The sequence below is a fragment of the Elaeis guineensis genome, chromosome 3, assembly GCF_000442705.2.
Source record: "Elaeis guineensis isolate ETL-2024a chromosome 3, EG11, whole genome shotgun sequence".
NCBI lineage: Eukaryota > Viridiplantae > Streptophyta > Magnoliopsida > Arecales > Arecaceae > Elaeis > Elaeis guineensis.
The window spans coordinates 109,244,210-109,262,712 of NC_025995.2; the positions used below are offsets into that span (position 1 = coordinate 109,244,210).

Here is an 18,503-nt window from a genome sequence, read left to right on the forward strand (position 1 = left end):
GACTCCGCCTCCACGTCTTTGACGGCCTGCTGCTCGCACGCCAGCTGGATCTTCGATTGCTGCAGCTCAGCCATCCTCTCTCCAAGGGCGACAGAAAGCCCTTCGACAGTTCTTCTTAGGGACTGGAGTTCATTGGAATCCCAAGAAGAAGCGAGCTGGGCCCTGTCGGCCAGCTGCCCTTGAAGACGGGCGACTTCGTCGGTCGCCACCCTGAGTCTCCCTTTATATTCATCCACCTGCCTGCGCCAGCCGGCCCGATGCACGTCATAGCTCACCTCGACATCCTGAAGCTGCTGCTGAAGGTCGGAGACCTTCTTCGACCACTCCCGGTCGCTGTCGGCCCGAGCCAAGAGCCGGGACGAACTTCCCTCCAGCTGGCCAATCCTCTCCTGCGCAGCTGACAGTTCCATCCTGAGAGAACTGATCTTGGCAGCTTGAGCCCAGATTCGATCGCTGGCGCTCTTTTTGTGTTCCTCAAGCTCCCTCGCGAAGTCCGCCTTCCTCCGGCTGTATTCTATGATCCCCTTCACATGGAGATTCTGAAAGCAGGTGGCCTCCGAGGTGGCTTCAGAATAACCCTCTCTTAACCTGCGAAGCTCGCCTTCCATCTTCTTCGACCCTTTTGTCAACTGAAGAACTTCCTTCTTCAGCCGTTGGATCGTGGACTTCAGCGGAATCCTCTGGGGCAGGAGAAGTGCTTCGGTAGGACACTGCCATCGAGAGACAAAAGTGTCAAGACGCGTCCCATTGCAGAAAGAAAAATAAAAAGGGGGAAGGAAGAAAGGAGAAGCCATCCACGACAAGAAATTTGACTTTATTGAGTGAATGTTTCTTAAAGACAAAAAGAAAAGGAAAAATTGTAAAAAAAAAATAATATATACAAGGTCGGAGGTCTCAGACCTCTGCAATAGGAGTTGGGGAGCTCGGTGTCCCTGGAAGGGGGACTGCGGCAGCAATAGCGGTAGGAGAGGGACCGGCCTCATCTTCAGACTCTTCGCTCAAGAAGCTGAGGTCGAGCTCGAAAATTTTTCTGACCACCTTCTCCTGGCAGAGCTCGAACCCCTTGATGAATGCTTCCTGGCCGAATCGGACGTTCAGGTCTCTCATCTCCGCAGAGGCCTTGAACTCCTCTACCGCAAGACCCCTGGCCTCCGAGATCAGGACCAAAATCTGCTCCGTCAAATTGACGACCTCGGCCTCCGCCTTTCTCACCGTCTCCTCCGAGGTCTGCTTCTCTTCCTCCCGGGCCTGCTTTTCTTTCTCCAAGGCCTCCTGGAGGACAACTACTTCAACGGCCTTTTTTTTTAGACGAGCGACTTCAGTCCGGCGACGCTCCTCCGCCTGGATGGCATCCCTCCTCGCCTGATTCGTCACCTCGATGTTGGCAAGGAGCTGGTGCCCAATCTGCAAGGGCGGTTAGGGGATCAGAACAAGGGTCGGAAAGCCAATTAAATGAAGACTTGTTTACCTCGAGAAAGGACCCTAGGGAGTTCCAAACCTGCTGCTTAGGATCGACGCGATCGATCCTCTCGACGACTTCAGGCAGAATGCAGCCATTGATCAACCGCTTGATCAAGTCTCTGTCATTGAAGGGATTCTCTGGCTCCTCTTCGGAACCAAGAGACTCCTCAACGACGGCTAGGCGGCTACTCCCCCTGCAGGCCACCGACTTCCTCCTCATCCCCCTCTCGACTCCGGGTGCCTCCGTGGAACGGACCCCCGAAACGGGAGCCCCAGTCGGCGGACTCCTTGAAGAGGCCTGGGGGGCCGTTGGTTCGACGTCCGAAGGAACGTCGATCGCGAGAGCCGCCTGGACAGGCGCGGTCGAGCTCGTCTCCTCCACCCTGGCCTTCTTTGCTGATCCAGAGGCCGCGGTACCTTTTCTTTTGTGGGCCTTGAGGCCCCTGGCGAGCATCCGTGCTGCTTCGGCATCCATTCCTAAAAAAAAAAAATCAAAAACCAGTAGTGGGGTGAAAAAGGAAGAAATGACATGCAAAAAAAAAAAAGAGAAAAAAAGAGAGAGAGAGAGAAGGAAAGAAGGGGGGAGAGAAAGCAAGAAAAAGAAGAAGGACGAAAAAAAAGAAGAGAAAAGAAAAGATGGAGTACTCGCAGGATCCTGGGGGCTCAAGCCGATGTTGAACAAAAATTGCTCCCTCAGAAGGTTTGGGAGGGAAGGAGCGGAATAGTCAAGAAGCTTCCGGACGGCCTGAAGGTCGTCCTCCCCCAGACTGGGAGCCCGACGGACAGAGTCCCTCAGAGAGCCCCAAGGGGGCAGGCCCAGCCTCAAAGTTGGGTAGTATACGAAAAGGTATTTTTCCTTCCAGTTGTTGATTGAAGAGGGAGCCCCTTTCAGCAACCTCTTCTTGCCGAACTGAGGAGAGAAATACCACCAGTCCTTCGCCGAAGGATGACGCTTGAAGGTATAGAAGTGCCTAAACAGAGAGAGGGATGGCTGAACCTCGACTGCGTGGCAAAGGGAGAGGAACCCTATCAAAAACCTAAAAGAATTCGGAGCAACTGAAGCTAAAGAGATATCTAGGAAGCGAAAAAGGGCGACGACAAAGGACGGGAGCGGAAGCCAGAGTCCGGCACGAAATGCCTCCTGATACAGGCAAAAACGATCGGGTGGGGGAGTGCTAGCCCGGTCGGAGGGGCCAGGAAGCTCTAGGTCATACTCCGGAGGAACTCCATACTGAACCCTTATCAGTAGGAGTTCATCCGGAGTCAAGGAACAGGAAATAGCACCCGGCGCAAAAATCGAGTGAAGCCCGATCCCAAGAGTGGGTTCGTCTACAGGATGGGGCTCCTGGGGAGCTGAGGCGGAAGAACTCCCGGAACCGCTAAAGGCGGAGGTGCCGGAAGATATTTCGAACGACTTCAAATAGAGACCCTAAAGATTCTGAAGAAAACAGACGGGACAAGGGGCGAGAGGTTGCGGGAGACCAACTCAGAGGAATGCAACAAAAGAAAATGGAGGAGAAAAGGCCCCTAAGTGGCAAGAAGAAAAGCGAAGGTTCTGGGACTAACCTAGATCACCCTGAAGGATGCAGAGGGGCGAGGACAGGGACGACTCGAAGGACGCCTAGGGCAAAGAAGACACCAAGGAGGGTCAGGACTCTCAGAGAAAAGGCGGATGTCGATAAGATTTTTCGGGCGGAAAGACGGGTTTAAATAGACCCTGAGATCCGATGCCATAATGATCGCGAATCCCCCGGGCCGACCCGCGCTCGACATGTGTCCCACTCACCATGGTGGGCGGCTAAAAGCGGCTGACAACTGACGGGGCCATTATTGCGCCGTACCTGGGCCAGCATACCAGCAAAAATTCTGAAGGATCCCTTCGAATCGCCCCGATTCGAAAAGACTCCAGCACGCGTGCATTTAATGACAAAATATCTGGGGGCGACCGTGCACAGGATTCAAGGGGATAACTTCGGCTGCAAAAATTTCTCTGTACTTTCTTCATTCAAAATTCGAACTCGAAAGTAGGGGGACTGGTGTTGAGTATAAAATCTCCTCCCAGCTGAAGTTTGTGAGGGGAGTGACCCTCCGGGGATCCAACTGACTTCCGACCTCTGACAACATCTCTTCAAACCTCCCGAGCGGCCGAGCCTCCACCACACTCCTAAGTTTTGCCGATGGGCAGGCCCCCGCCAGCATCGACCGGATTCTTCGCGACATCCGGACTCCTACAGGAGCCGGACCTTGCCCACGACTTCACCCCTAACTGTGATTACAGGTAGGCTTCGCCCGAACTCCTACGGGAGCCGGATCTCGTCCCCAACTCCGAATGCAGAAAGGCTTCGCCCGGACTCCTACGGGAGCCGGACTCCGCCCACGACTCGAGCTGTAGGTAGACCTCGCCCGAGCTCCTACGGGAGCCGGATCTCGTCCCCAACTTCGAATGCAGAAAGGCTCCGTCCGGACTCGTACGGGAGCCGGACTCCGCCCACGACTCGAGCTGCAGGTAAGCTTCGTCCGGACTCCTACGGGAGCCGGACCTCATCCCTGACTCTAATTGCAAGTAAGCTTCGTCCGGACTCATACGGGAGCTGGACTTCACCCCTGACTGTGATTACAGGTAGACTTCGCCCGAGCTCCTACGGGAGCCGGATCTCGTCCCCAACTTCGAATGCAGAAAGGCTCCATCCGGACTCCTACGGGAGCCGGACTCCGTCCATGACTCGAGCTGCAGGTAAGCTTCGTCCGGACTCCTACGGGAGCCGGACCTCATCCCTGACTCTAATTGCAAGTAAGCTTCGTCCGGACTCCTACGGGAGCCGGACTTCACCCCTGACTGTGATTACAGGTAGACTTCGCCCGAGCTCCTACGGGAGCCGGATCTCGTCCCCAACTCCGAATGTAGAAAGGCTTCGCCCGGACTCCTACGGGAGCCGGACTCCGCCCACGACTCGAGCTGCAGGTAGACTTCGCCCGAGCTCCTACGGGAGCCAGATCTCGTCTCCAACTTCGAATGCAGAAAGGCTCCGTCCGGACTCCTACGGAAGCCGGACTCCGCCCACGACTCGAGCTGCAGGTAAACTTCGTCCGGACTCCTACGGGAGCCGGACCTCATCCCTGACTCTAATTGCAAGTAAGCTTCGTCCGGACTCCTACGGGAGCCGGACTTCACCCCTGACTGTGATTACAGGTAGACTTCGCCCGAGCTCCTACGGGAGCCAGATCTCGTTCTCAGCTCCGAATGCAGAAAGGCTTCGCCCGGACTCCTACGGGAGCCGGACTCCGCCCACGACTCGAGCTGCAGGTAGACTTCGCCCGAGCTCCTACGGGAGCCGAATCTCGTCCCCAACTTCGAATGCAGAAAGGCTCCGTCCGGACTCCTACGGAAGCCGGACTCCGCCCACGACTCGAGCTGCAGGTAAACTTCGTCCGGACTCCTACGGGAGCCGGACCTCATCCCTGACTCTAATTGCAAGTAAGCTTCGTCCGGACTCCTACGGGAGCCGGACTTCACCCCTGACTGTGATTACAGGTAGATTTCGCCCGAGCTCCTGTGGGAGCCGGATCTCATCCCCAACTTCGAATACAGAAAGGCTCCGTCCAGACTCCTACGGGAGCCAGACTCTGCCCACGACTCGAGTTGCAGGTAGACTTCGTCCGAGCTCCTACGGGAGCCAGATTTCGTCCCCGACTTCAATGGAAAGAAGACTCCATCCGGGCTCCTGCGAGAGCCGCGCTCCAAGCTCCTCTCAGACGGGTAGCCAGTCACATCTCCCCGTCAAACACCCCAGCCGAACTCCGACCGATAGGCCTGGACCCCCTGGCAGGCCGCAGCAACGGCCACGACTCTGCTCCACCTCCTGCGATGGATTCCACGCGGCCCCATCACTCCCTGGCAGGCCGCAGCAACGGCCATGACTCTGCTCCACCTCCTGCGACGGATTCCACGTGACCCAATCACTCCCTGACAGGCCGTAATAATGACTATGATCCCGCTCCACTTCCTGCGATAGATACCGCACGATTCTTTCATTCTCTGGCAAGTCGCGACAACGGACGCCGCTCCGCTCCCCGTGACAGACTCTACGTGGCACGCCCCGGTGATAGCCACGGGTCCGCTCCACTACTATCCGCAACAAATTTCTCCTGACTCCAACCGGCCCACTGTCAAACGGTTACAGGCATCGCTATCAGTTTGTTGCCCCCTTCGCCTATAAAAAGGGGGACCCCAGATACGTTATTCTATAAGCTCTCATTTTTACCTAGAAACTCTGCAAAAATTTTCGTTTGAGCACTCCATTCTTGTTGAGGCAGAGAACTGACTTGAGCGTCGGAGGGTCTTGCCGGAGCAACCCCACCTCTGGTTTAGACTTCTTTTGCAGGTCCCGGCGGCGACCGCGACTCCAGCTTCTCCGGCGTAGGCAGATTTTTGCACCAACAGATATATATAGATAACCATCTAATCCATATCTAAATATCTTATTGTACTTATAATCATATTTAATTTTATATATTATTTATTAATTTTTTAAAAAAAATATATAATTCTATTAATATGCTATAAACTTGATTTATTATCTACTTAGTAATATTTTTTATTCTATAGCTATAAAATTTAGTTATCCAACATATATTTATATTTATATCTATAATTTTAGTATCCAATTTGTATACATATCTATTTAATATATATATATATATATATATTTATATTTATATTTATATTTATATTTGACTAATATCTATATTTGTATCTTTATTCATCAAATAAAATAAATATGGATATGGATATACCGATATCCGATTCGTATTCGATCCGATTTTAGCTCTAAGAACTAGTGATGATCAACAATTATGCTAGAATAAAGATTCAAAATAAAAAAATCTAGCAAATTCAACAAACATTAGCACAAGAAGAGTATGATCAACTAGAGATTAGGAATATAGCAGTAAAAATGAAAATATATGTATTTTAAAGTATATGTGTATATATCTATTTAAAAATAAATATAAGAGAGGTAAGAAAAATAAATTGTAACAAAAAAAAGATCGTTATCATTAGTTTATGCTATATAAAGATTTTTTAAGTTAATCATGAATTACTTATGAACAAATCATAAAATCAATGTACAATTTGAGATTACTTGAATGGCCATGAAATAAGTCTTTTGCTGATAATAGTTTGGATAATTATTTTGTTAAGATAAAATTCAAGAATAATTCATAATTTTTTAAAAATTTGAAAAAATATTTGTTATTTTGATTTTGACAATCATATTTAGGTACTGCTTGATTAATATGCTAGTCCGATCATAAAGAAATGATAATAGGAAGTTCCTCTCTTGAAAGAGTTTGTCAAGATCTACTCATTAGACCCAACTGTAGCCATTGAGGTAGCTTTCAATCAAAACAGTAGCTATATTTGCGAAAAGAAAAACTCAAAACAGTAGCTACTGTTACAGTTATCATTGGCATGATAAATGATGATTACTAAAAATAATTGAAAGACCCACTAAAATGGGCACATGATGTATGTACGATAATGTACCGGCTGGAGTTCCGAAATTTATTAGGAAGGAGACACAAACTTAATTGCCTGTAGTAATAAAATTTCTGAAAGAGTACATCATTTAATGCGTCATCATTGTGTACTGTTAGATTATGGTCTTGGGCCGATGTAAGTGGCATGTCATGTATCTAATACTAGATCAAGAACACGCATTGATGGATGATTTGGACTCTCAAGATTTGGCATCTTAACCAACAATATTTTTCTTTCAAGACATTAGGGCTGGGATATTCAACTCACAAATATGTATCTCAACCACCATTCTTTCCTACTCTCTTCAATCAAAGTTATCCATGTTTTCACTCACATATATCATAAAATTTAGGGATCCAGGCTGCAACTACCTTACTTTTAGACAGGTTTAAGTTTGGTGTAAATAGGTCCAGATAAATAGATGAGCTCATTCAGATCTGTTTATTAAATGGATGCAATTCAAGTTTAATATATTTAATTCGTTTTGATTTGTATAATAGTTGGATATGGTCATGATTACAATCATTTAACATGTTTTAAAACCTACTTGACCTATTTTAAAACTATTTAGTCTATTTAAGATCCATTTAATCTGATTTATTTAAACCCAAAATGTACTTAACAAGTTTTAAGCTTATTGAATTTGTTTAAGATTTGCTTAACTTAATTTGATCCATTTATCATATAAGTTATGCGAGTTGGTTTGAGTTACCTATACTAGAAGGATGGATCGAGATAAGAATTTTTGAATCATTTAATAAATATATCGGATTTAGGTGGATAGATTTTTGATATGCTTTGCACTACTTTGAGCTGATTGTCACCCCTCTCATACATAATAAGAACTAGTGTTGGCAAAGATCAAAGAAAAGTTTCACTTTATTTGGGGAATCTCTAGCAAAAGGTCAGCAAGGAGAGATTTACAGCTTCCATATCTTCTTCAAGAGACCAAAACACCACGAGAAACCATAAAGAAAGCTTCATGGAATGTATCATTAATTGAGTTACTACACTCAATAGATGAAGAACTTGGAATGCATCTTACCCACTCAGAGAATTAAAGGCCAGCAAACTAGTGTCCATTTCCAGCTCACTTTTCAAATGGAAAAAGGAAAAAGGACCCATCAATATATAGATCCATAAATAAGTTTCCATCTGCTTGCGGACGGTAATGAGGAAAGCAGGAATGCCTTTCTACCTAAATTTAGGTGCTCTAAATCACCAACGACTAGAGAACAAATAAATGGCGCTTCTCCAATGGGTCCATTGCATAGCCCTCAGCCTCTATCGCCAGCAGTCGCTTGACGACAAAACTTGATCATGCAAAGTAACATCTTGAGGCCTTGAAGCAATATTTTATATTTTTTATGATATGAATAAATTGAGTCTTTATCTAGATTCTAGGCCTACCTACACAAAAATTATTCATTGGGCCAAATCATCGAGCTTAGTGATGGACTAGTCCAATCACAAAGAGACATGCCCAAATATGAACAGAAAAGAAATATGAAGGAAAGGAAGCAACATATATTTATTTATATATGTCCCTTTATAGTTAGACTGGTCCACTGCTGAGTTGATGGATCTAATCCAACCGATAATTTCATCTATCTAAGACTAGTTGGCGTTAATCTGACCGGAGCCCAAATCTCAATTGGATTTGGCTGTTGATTTGCCAGGTGAGTTTGTCAGCTTCCTACAAGGCATGCCACGAGTTCATTCATGAACCGGAAAGACCAGTCTAAACGGTGCCGAAAATTCTAGCTGCTTGCAGCTGCCCTGCCCACCTCTCCAAAACTCGTATGGATGGCAAGCGATACATTTTGGCTCTCTCTCTTGCTGAATTATTATTATTATTATTTTTAAAAGGTTTGCTCTCGAGCCCATGCTAAAATCTCAATAAATTCCTACCCAACCCATATCTATGAAAAAAAACTTGAAAACATAAATCTAGTAGCACAAACAAGATATGAAACTGACGTGGTATCTTTATCAATATTTTGTCAAGCATGTGACAGTTTAACGATGCACGCAACATGCTCAAAATACATTTCTGAGCCTTCTGGCCCGAAAGATTACAGCGATTAACCCTTTCTTTTTATTGTGTCTCGAACCAAATTAGAATAACTCAGGTAAGTAAAAAATACGTTCGTGAGAAAGATAGTCCTTCCCAAAATTGCCAGTGATCCCCTGGAATGGTACGAGGATGATTCCTCCAGGGCTCCCCAGGACTCAACTTTGGTGAGTAATGACTGAAAAAAATGAAGAGGTTCTGCTTTTTATTGTCTCAGAATTCATGTGGTTGAGATGAGAGTGCTCTATCTTGAAGAAGCACGACCACGCAAGCCTTCAAGTCTTTTCTCCTCAAGATCAGTTGGCAAGTGATAGCAACTTTAATAAAGAGACGGAAAATGACCTTAGTAGAATGCTGTGGACCTCTGCTTGCTTGTCCAACATCAACACCTGGATGATTTGTCGTTCCTGCTTGCTAATATCAATCGGACTAATAAAGTATCTCCTGGATTGTCTGATAAAAATCTTGAAAGTTGGTGGACAATGTTGCCTCTTTCTAATGGCCTATGAGTTGTTACAAGTTATCTAGTGGAATTTTCCATATCCTTCTAGAGAGTAAATTACGATGGCACTTACAGATCAGGTGGTTGGTGTAGCAGTGGTGCTCTTTATTTTGCATAGTTCCATTTGAAGGTTTGAGTGGAGAATTGAATGAGGTTTCGGAGCACTTATAAGGTTGCCAAAGATCCCCTATTATGTTTGTATGCTAATCTTACCTTTTTTTCCTTTTTCTTTTCCTGCTCAATGAAACAAGTTAAAGGTTCCGCCAAAATGTGCAGTAACCTACCTGTCACCAAGTGAATGTCATCTAATCCAGTGTCTGCTACTGTGGATTGTTTTTAGAATTGACCTTTCAACTTGATGCTTTTGTAAGTGATACACAGCACAAATTCCACTTTCTAATAATTTTCTTATGTAATATCGGATGCGACGGTGGAGAAATGTGTGCCATGTGACTCAAAAGATCCTCAACCAATGTCTGAAGAAATAGCTAATAAACTAATTGCACAGGTTTGCTGATGGATTGCACAACCCTTTTTGTTGCATTTAGTTGCATCAAACAATTCTAAATATTTATATAAATTTGGGTTGGAGGATGGAATTTGTCTCGTGAAGATGCTACGTTGAGGCTACACCGATGATGGGAAGTGAAGAATTGGCTGAAGGGATTGGAGACTTTTCAACTTTTAACTGATATTGCAGAGGCAGAAGGTTTCATTAACATCCTGAAATCTCTCGTATGGTCTAACCATCATCCATTCTTCTATGACCTATGCCTTCTTTTAGGGGATGGAAGTCTCAATGCTATGATGTAGTGGGAATGGTTAGTAACTTAAGCTGTTCATGCTCTATTGAATCAGTAATGATTTTTGCAAAAGACTTTTTTTAAAATTTTAATATTTATGTCATCATAATTTTACATTTTCTTTTCTATAGATATAGTTCTATGCTTATTCAAAATTTATCAAATAAACTTACGAATGCAATACTGCTACTGGACTGCTGCATTTTGACTCCCCAACTCCATGATAGGGAGTTATTTTATTTTTCGTTCCAACTGCGTTGTGGATCTTAATGGGGAGGAATTAATTAATAATACTTTCATTTTATTAGATGAATTTCTTTGGTTTCTCGCTTGCAAGATATGTATAAGAGACAAGATGAAGCTATTAATCCTTCTGAATGTTTTGCAATAAAAAAGGAACTCCCATGGCTTTCTGTATTCAAACGTAATCATTTGTTCATTGAGATCAAATTATTGCATGTATTTGAAAACACATAGTTGCGAATTTAGATATAACAGATGGCCGCCAACAAAGCTCGTGTGTACCAAGTTCATCAATAGTCAGCACTAAGAGCTCAAATGACTTGAAGATATTTGTTCATCCCAACCCAAAAAAGAAAATCAAATAACACATTTTCTATAAAATTGTACTTATTATTTTTTTTTTTCATTTTATATGCACAAATTTCATCATATCTTCTTGAATCTCTCTCCATGACTATTTACCAATTTGTGTAGATTTGTGCTAATTACTAAAGTTTCACTTTCTAGAATAGATATTCGTCATATGAAGATATATAACTTAACAAATTCTTTTAGATGTGTGATGCATCATTCTCAAAACTTGTTGTTTGTGCATTTATGTGCTTAATAGTTGGCAATTTTATGTAGCCCCTATTAATCTTTCTGATTTTTGGAGCATATTTTAACAAATCCTTGTTGTGCCATCTTATGCCATGTTATAAAGATGTTTGCTTTGTTATATCAAACACTTCATAACATTCGTGTATATTTTTTTTCCCAATCAGCTGCTCCTGATTTCCTCTGCTTTAAACTAGTCCAGGCACTCGAGATAAGTTCGAACTATACTAGGTATGCAGCACCAAGGTCAGTGCAAACTTATATGTAACATGCGTGTAGCACCAAGACATTCTATGGTGATTAATTTGATTTTCTGAGGAATAATAAATCAAATCTATCCTAGGAATTGCTTGCTTATAGAGTATATTGAAGTATGAATTTCTTCCTGACATAGCTGCCTTGCATATCTTGCATTCATTAGTATTGTCCTCGCATTCTTTGGTGCAGGATGATTGATCAGAAAATGATGTCATACTTGCTACCAAGATCAATGGTCTTAATATAGGACATCTCTTGAGAAGAAAAAGCTATTACCTAGTTCAGGAAGCGGTGTAAAATTTTTAAAACTTGTTACGACTGCTTGTATGTGTTGGCATTGGTTTTGGAAACAACTTCTTACATTGCAAAACGAATGTGAACCGATCAATAGTTCCTGGATGTAAGATCATATGATTTACTAGTGATGTCAAACATTACGTTCATCTTTGGTTTAACAAAGTGAATATATGGGTAAAATTTCCCAAGTGTCACCTAGTGTATTTGAAAAACAGAATTATGACGCTAGTTGAGAAGCAATTTTGATGAATGGGTATTTGCTTGTATGATGTTGAAATTTCATAATTTGGTTGATTCCGCTATTCTCTGACTAGATAGGTGTAGGCTAGGGTCATGTAATACCCGCCCCATTTGGGCCTTGGACCAAGCCCAAAGGCCAACAAATTCCATAAAAAAAAAAAAAAATTTGGAAGAAGACTCTCGTTGGAGTCTTCTTCTTCTTTCCCATGACTGATCAGGAAAAGGACTCCTAGGGCCCCTAGAAACCCTAGGAAGACCTCTATAAAATCTCCCTTCCCTCCTCCATGGCTAGCCATGACGAGCACCAGATTTTTCTTCTTATTTTTCTTTCGAATTTTTCGTTGAAGCTGCGGATGTCCTCATCGTGTTCGTCTCAAATTATCGCCGGAGACCTCACCGAAGTCGGAGGTAAGCTTCGACCTTCCTTTCTCTCTTCCTTCCCCTCCTACCCATGGCTTCGTCGATCCTCATCGGCCATCGGGATCGTCGGAAAATCTATGAAAAGTTGAACCCCTGTTTTGCTTTGTTTGGCCGAATCCTTTTCCTCCTCTTTTCCAACCTTCGGCGCCGCCGTCTGTGGTGTCTCACCCATAGGATAGGACTTCATCTCTCTATCCCTCTTTCCTGAGGGTCTTGGCCGTCGGTGACCGACCAATGATTAGAAAACAAAAAAAAAATGACGGTCTCCTATTTTTTCGATCTCTTCTTAATTTCTCGTCGGCCAAACCTTACCACCGGCCATCCCTTGCTCCACCGTCGCCTCCACCTACTGTCGGACATCCGGCCATGCTGCCACCCTTCGTCGGAGCCAAGCCATTGAGCCTCCCCCCAGTCCGTCCCCTGTCCGGCCAAGGAAGAGGAAGAAAAGAAAAGGAAAAAAAAAAGAAAAAAAAAAGAGAAAAGAAAAAGAAAAAAAAAGAGAAAGAGAAAAAAAAAGAAAAAGAAAGAAAGAAAGAAAGAAAGAAAAAGAGAATTTCCTCTCTCTCTCTCTTTCCTCTCCCCTCTCTATCTTTCTCTCTCCAATTTCTCTCTCTAGATTCTCTCTACTTTTTCTTTAGATTTTCTCTCTCTAGGATCTTTCTCTCTCTCTGATTTCATCACGGACCCTAAGGCAAACTTGAGATGAAAATAAAATAACCTGAAATTGCTTCAAAATTCATGCAGTAGATTGGATTTCAGTCTGATCCTTATTCGAAATTTATAATATTGATCATGGTTAATCCATATTAAATCATCCTGATATGACTGCTGATGATCTCGGTCATAATTACCTCATTTGAAGGATACAAAAATTCTCTCCACTTCCTCTCTCTACTTTCTCTCTTTAAAATTTTCTCTCTCTAAAATTTTTTCTCTTTATGAATCTTCTCTCTGCAAAAGTCTTGTGGATCAGTAGAGGGTCCAGATACTTAGACAAATCCCAATTTTGGTTAATCCTAGGAGAGATCCTGAATTTATGTTATTAGGATCGTTTATCCGTAATTTCTCCATATATGATTTTTATGTTTAATTCTGATTATGTAAAGATGTATTTGTTATACAAGAAGATATGGAGCAAAATATTTTGATTTCGGATACATAGATTGAGAAGCTCATCAAATTCTGTATTTAGATCAGTCATCGATAAAGGTAAGAATCCCTGTACATGATCACCATTATATATGTTATTTTATCGTTGGTCTTGCATCATTGGTTTTGCATCATTGGATTTGAGATCGATGAATTTGCTATATTCGAGACACCGTTATTTGCTTATATAATTTTTTAGCATGAGTATGTTATGTCAATATATATATGTATCAATGGTTGATGGCATGATTATATGAATATGACATATCTAATTTGATCACAGTGTAAATCAAAATTGATTTGGTGAAATCAACATATAATAATTAAATAAAAAAGAGATATGGTTTAGACTAGCCTTGTCATGTGCAACAACCCGTCAGGAGCTTATACCTGGGACAGTCTGCCAGGAGCTTATGCCTGGAACAGCTCCTACTGGCTTATATATGGATCAACCGGCTAGGAGCTTATGCCTGGGACAGTCCGTCAGTAGCTTATGCCTGGGACAGCTCCTCATGGACTTTCGTACGTGAGACAGCCGGCCAGAAGCTCATCCTGGGACAGCTTTGAAAGGCTTTTGAGTAAAAATTTGTTCGGATAAAGACTGAGATATAGATTTGGTTAGTCCAGAGTCAGAAAGAAAAGGTTAAAAATCATGTGATTATGAAAAGAGAAATGAAAGATAAGATATGAAATAATTGTCGAACAAAAGTATTTCATCCATTAACATATGATGATGCATCTCTTTTGACAAGACAGATAATTTATAGATGTTTGCATTATTCCGGATATTGAATATGAGATTTTATGTTTTATTACTTATTCTTATTTTTAGATTATATTATTATATTAGTGTGATATGAGAATTCTTACTTGGCTGTAAAGGTCACACCCCTTCATCTTTCTTTTTCTTCTCAGAGATATAGGATGCTCATGATTGACTATGGTTTGGATTGCGGGTGAGCAGATGAATAGATAGAATGTCATGATATCTGATCAGAAGATTGAAAGAATTTCAATTGTAATTATGCAAGTTTTACAAGTTATTATTGAAATTAGATATTATGAATGTTGAGATTGTATGGAATTATTTTTGGCCTTGTATATTTTTTAGGGCATGCTCTAAGGAGTGTGCGGCCATCACGTATCCGATCCAGCTGTTGGATTCGAGGTGTGACAGGTCATTGATCAAATTCACAATTTGGCTGGAGTAGAACAGTTTGCGAAGGAAACAGGATTTGATTTCCAAGGAGATGTATGCAAGAATATTCTCATAGATATTCTTCATATCAACGGATGCAAGTTGTTATCTTAAATTTTGTAGCAGAAATTCCAGGGATATGCACATTGATTCTTAAATCCTAGATATCAGGTGGGAATTGTTATTTCTTGGCCCACTACATATTCATTTCATTCAATTTGGCATGAGATTACTGGTGTCGGCAATCTCAAGGGGAATTGTTGTTTTTTGTTGCATGGAGGTGGATGAGTTGAATGAAAGTATCTGCTAATCTAGATATGCGCCATCTGCCCATTTTTTGTTTCATCACATTGGATATTTAACAACAGATGCACTTGATTATATAGTTAAATTGTCAGGGTAGCTCCTCTATGGTTGTTAATCTTGATGGTCTTGCCATTTTCCGATCTGTTGGCAATTGTGATTCATAATTTGGAGGGGCACTTGACAGTACTCCAGTTGCAGTTTGCACGGTAATGTGAATGCTGTATATACCGGATTGGGTTGTATCTTTTATGTCAAAGGATGATTTTTTTTTTTTTTTTTCACAACATTAACCATTGGATCGCATAATAATCGCTTTCAGATCCATACAGATGGATGGAAGAAAGGGATTTGAGTGCTTCAAGAACGATGCAATGCATGATTTAACAATTAACGTCATCATAAAAAATCAACCATTCTTTTGTACAAAATATACAATTCAAACTCTTATAAATCTCGAGATATACATAACATTAATCAGATGCTTGAGCAGGTCAGACTTTCGAATGATCATGATCATATATGACGGTAAGTCTAGAATCAGTTTGGGTGAATTTATATGTTACTTGCTACTGCAGCCGCATGAAGTTGGGTCTGAATCAATCTAAATTTTATAATAATTTATTTCAAGCAAAATTGCTTGCAAAGTTTTTTTTTTCTCTTTTTTTCTTTCAAATTCGTGCATGGTAGAAGGTTGTTGGAGCATATGCACCGGATGCTTGGATGCTCAAAAATCTTCATGGTACGCTGAATTTATTTATTTAACCTCGGTAGTTGTCACCAACCCAATCTCATGTCATAACCATGATAATGAATTCACCAACCATAGAATTCAGCAGCAGCAATATTAATAGATCCCGGCCTAATTTTAAAAAGGACTTGCAGTTAACTGTTGGAGAAGGTAATTAACATGAGGGCTGAGTCAGTTGAAAGTTAGGCAGCTACGAAAATTTACTCTAATATAATGACAAGGTCAGTCCTACCACTTACCCATAAATCCTAAACATCCTTTTTTTTTTTTTTCTTCTCTCTCTCTCTCTCTTTTAAAAAAAAAAAAAAAAAGCGCTCTCTCCACACACGGTGTCTCCTACTTATAAGCTCCTGCATCGTCCTGTTCTAAGACAAAGTAATGGCCGGTGCAAATCAAGTAGTTCCTACTACTACTGGTCCCAGTACCAACACTTCCGCCTGCAAGACCCAGGACAGGGCCAATCACCGCCACATGGACTGCCTTGACCCCAAGTCAGCCCTGGTTCCAAGCCTCCCCACCACCCAAGCGCCTGTCAGCAAGTCAAAGGAGCCAGTCCGGCGGCCTCGCGGCCGGCCGGCTGGCTCGAAGAATAGGCCAAAGCCGCCGATCGTTATCGCTAGGGACATCCCGACCGCGCTCCGCGCCCATGCCATGGAGGTGGCCGCGGGGTGCGACATCTCCGAGTGCATCGCCGGCTTCGCGCGACAGAGGCGGCGCGGGGTGTGTGTGCTTGGCGGGAGTGGGTGCGTGACCAACGTCGCGCTCCGCCAGCCTCCCACCTCTGCCCCGCCAGGCGCCTTCTTGACGTTCCACGGGCGGTTCGAGATCCTGTCGCTGCTGGGGTGCTTCTTCCCGCCGCCGGTGCCGCCGGCTGCGGCTGCCGGCCTGACGGTTTACTTGGCGGGATCACAGGGGCAGGTAGTGGGCGGGGGAGTGGCGGGAGCTCTGATCGCGGCCGGGCCGGTGGTGGTGATGGCGGCGTCGTTCGTGACCGCCACCTTCGACCGGCTGCCGCTTTCGGAAGAAGAAGATAAAGCTGCCAGCGATCAGTATCAGCGCCATCGCCGGGAGCATGTTGAGATGGCCAACTTGTACGGTGTGCCGCCGGGAGTGGTGGCTTCTGCTAGCGTGGCGCCGGAGGTTTATGCATGGGGACCAGGGCGCCAACTCACAAAGAGTTGACATGACCAAGAAATCAAAGCAAATAGTTCCTGCGTTTGTTCCATGTCTCAAAATCTTACAGCCCTTCTCATAGACGTGTCTAGCGATGCGCAAGCAGGAAATTAGAAAAAAAAAAAAAAACTAATGATTACTTTTGCATGATAATTAGTAATTATTTCTTCGCTTAGAATTTGAAACCCCGTACCGTCATGCTGGTCTAACGGTGGTTTGAAATTTGAAACCTGGGACTGGCATGCGGACTTGATTTAAGGGTGCAAGCATAAAATTTAGGGCTCCACCGCCCAACCAATTAACATGCCCTACGCTTATATCATTATTACAGTAATTCTGTTGTTTGTTCTTGTGAGTCGATCATACGTTAAAAGCCCCTAGATTATAATTACTTGTCGAAATGGTTGGAGTAATTATTGATGGTTATGGTTATGATTAGATTGTAATAAGTAATTATTTTTAGATAATGTATGTTAAAGGAGCACAAAATTGGGCTAAAATTGTTCAAGTTCCCCATCCAAAGGGGAAATTGTTGAAAACATGTAGCATGAACACCAATGGGAATTGGGAACATTGAGAACAAAAGATTTTCTCAAACGTTCATGGCAATTTGCTCTTCTAAGAACTTAATATTTGGCCCTTTTTTTTTGTTTGACTACCATTTTATATTTAGTTAATATATGATAACAACTTGCATTTAATCTCTATTTATAATTAAATCTATATCTTGCATGCAATCAGGCTTGTTTCTACCGACAATTATCCCTATTTTGTATACATTTAGGGGTAAGCTGGCATTAAACATAAAATAACATCAAAACCTCAAATAATAATAATAATAATAAATCCTCAACCACCTTTTTGTTTCTTTTCTTTTTCACCAAAAAAAAATTTATTTTTCTTTCGCCTTTTTTTGTCAATTAAACAAAGGTAAATATAAAATGACCAACCATCAATCTAAGAGTTGGATCTCAATTATACTACATTTGTTATAGCCATTTTTAAAATAAAACCTAATTTTTGTGATTTGCATAAAATTGCTTTATTGTGATCTAACGATCATTGATTCAAACCATGGATACAGTATCTCCACATATTATAGTAAAGCTGCAATGCGCACCCACTATTAGAATGACAGATTATTTTTTACTTTGTTATCCTATAAAATTATGAGAACGGATCTTCTGTGATACTTAAAAAGTACTGCAGGATACTGTACATGTTTCGAGAATATCCATCAAAAAATGAATGACTTCGTGCGTGCGTTAAAAAATTAAAAAAAAAAAGGATAAACTCTATGGCTATTTGAACAATTTAGATAAATATCACATAATTTTTTTTTATAAATATTTTAAAATATATAAAATATTGATATAATTTTTTGAGTACCGTTGAGGATCTCGTACTTAAAATTATAGTAATTGCAAACTCATGGCACTAGTTGTGTTACCGTTAGACTTGTTCGCGGTGCAACTTAGAGAAGTCATCCGAT

At 42.6% G+C, this 18,503-nt stretch overlaps 1 protein-coding gene across 1 annotated transcript; it reads left to right on the top strand.

The window, feature by feature from the left end:
- The first annotated feature begins 15,940 nt into the window (after positions 1 to 15,940).
- LOC105041014 (AT-hook motif nuclear-localized protein 16) lies at positions 15,941 to 18,500 on the top strand. Its single transcript, XM_010917796.4, has one exon. It carries the CDS (start codon positions 16,217 to 16,219, stop codon positions 17,018 to 17,020), a length of 804 nt encoding a protein of 267 aa, XP_010916098.1. The 5' UTR covers positions 15,941 to 16,216; the 3' UTR covers positions 17,021 to 18,500.
- The last annotated feature ends 3 nt before the right edge of the window (positions 18,501 to 18,503 follow it).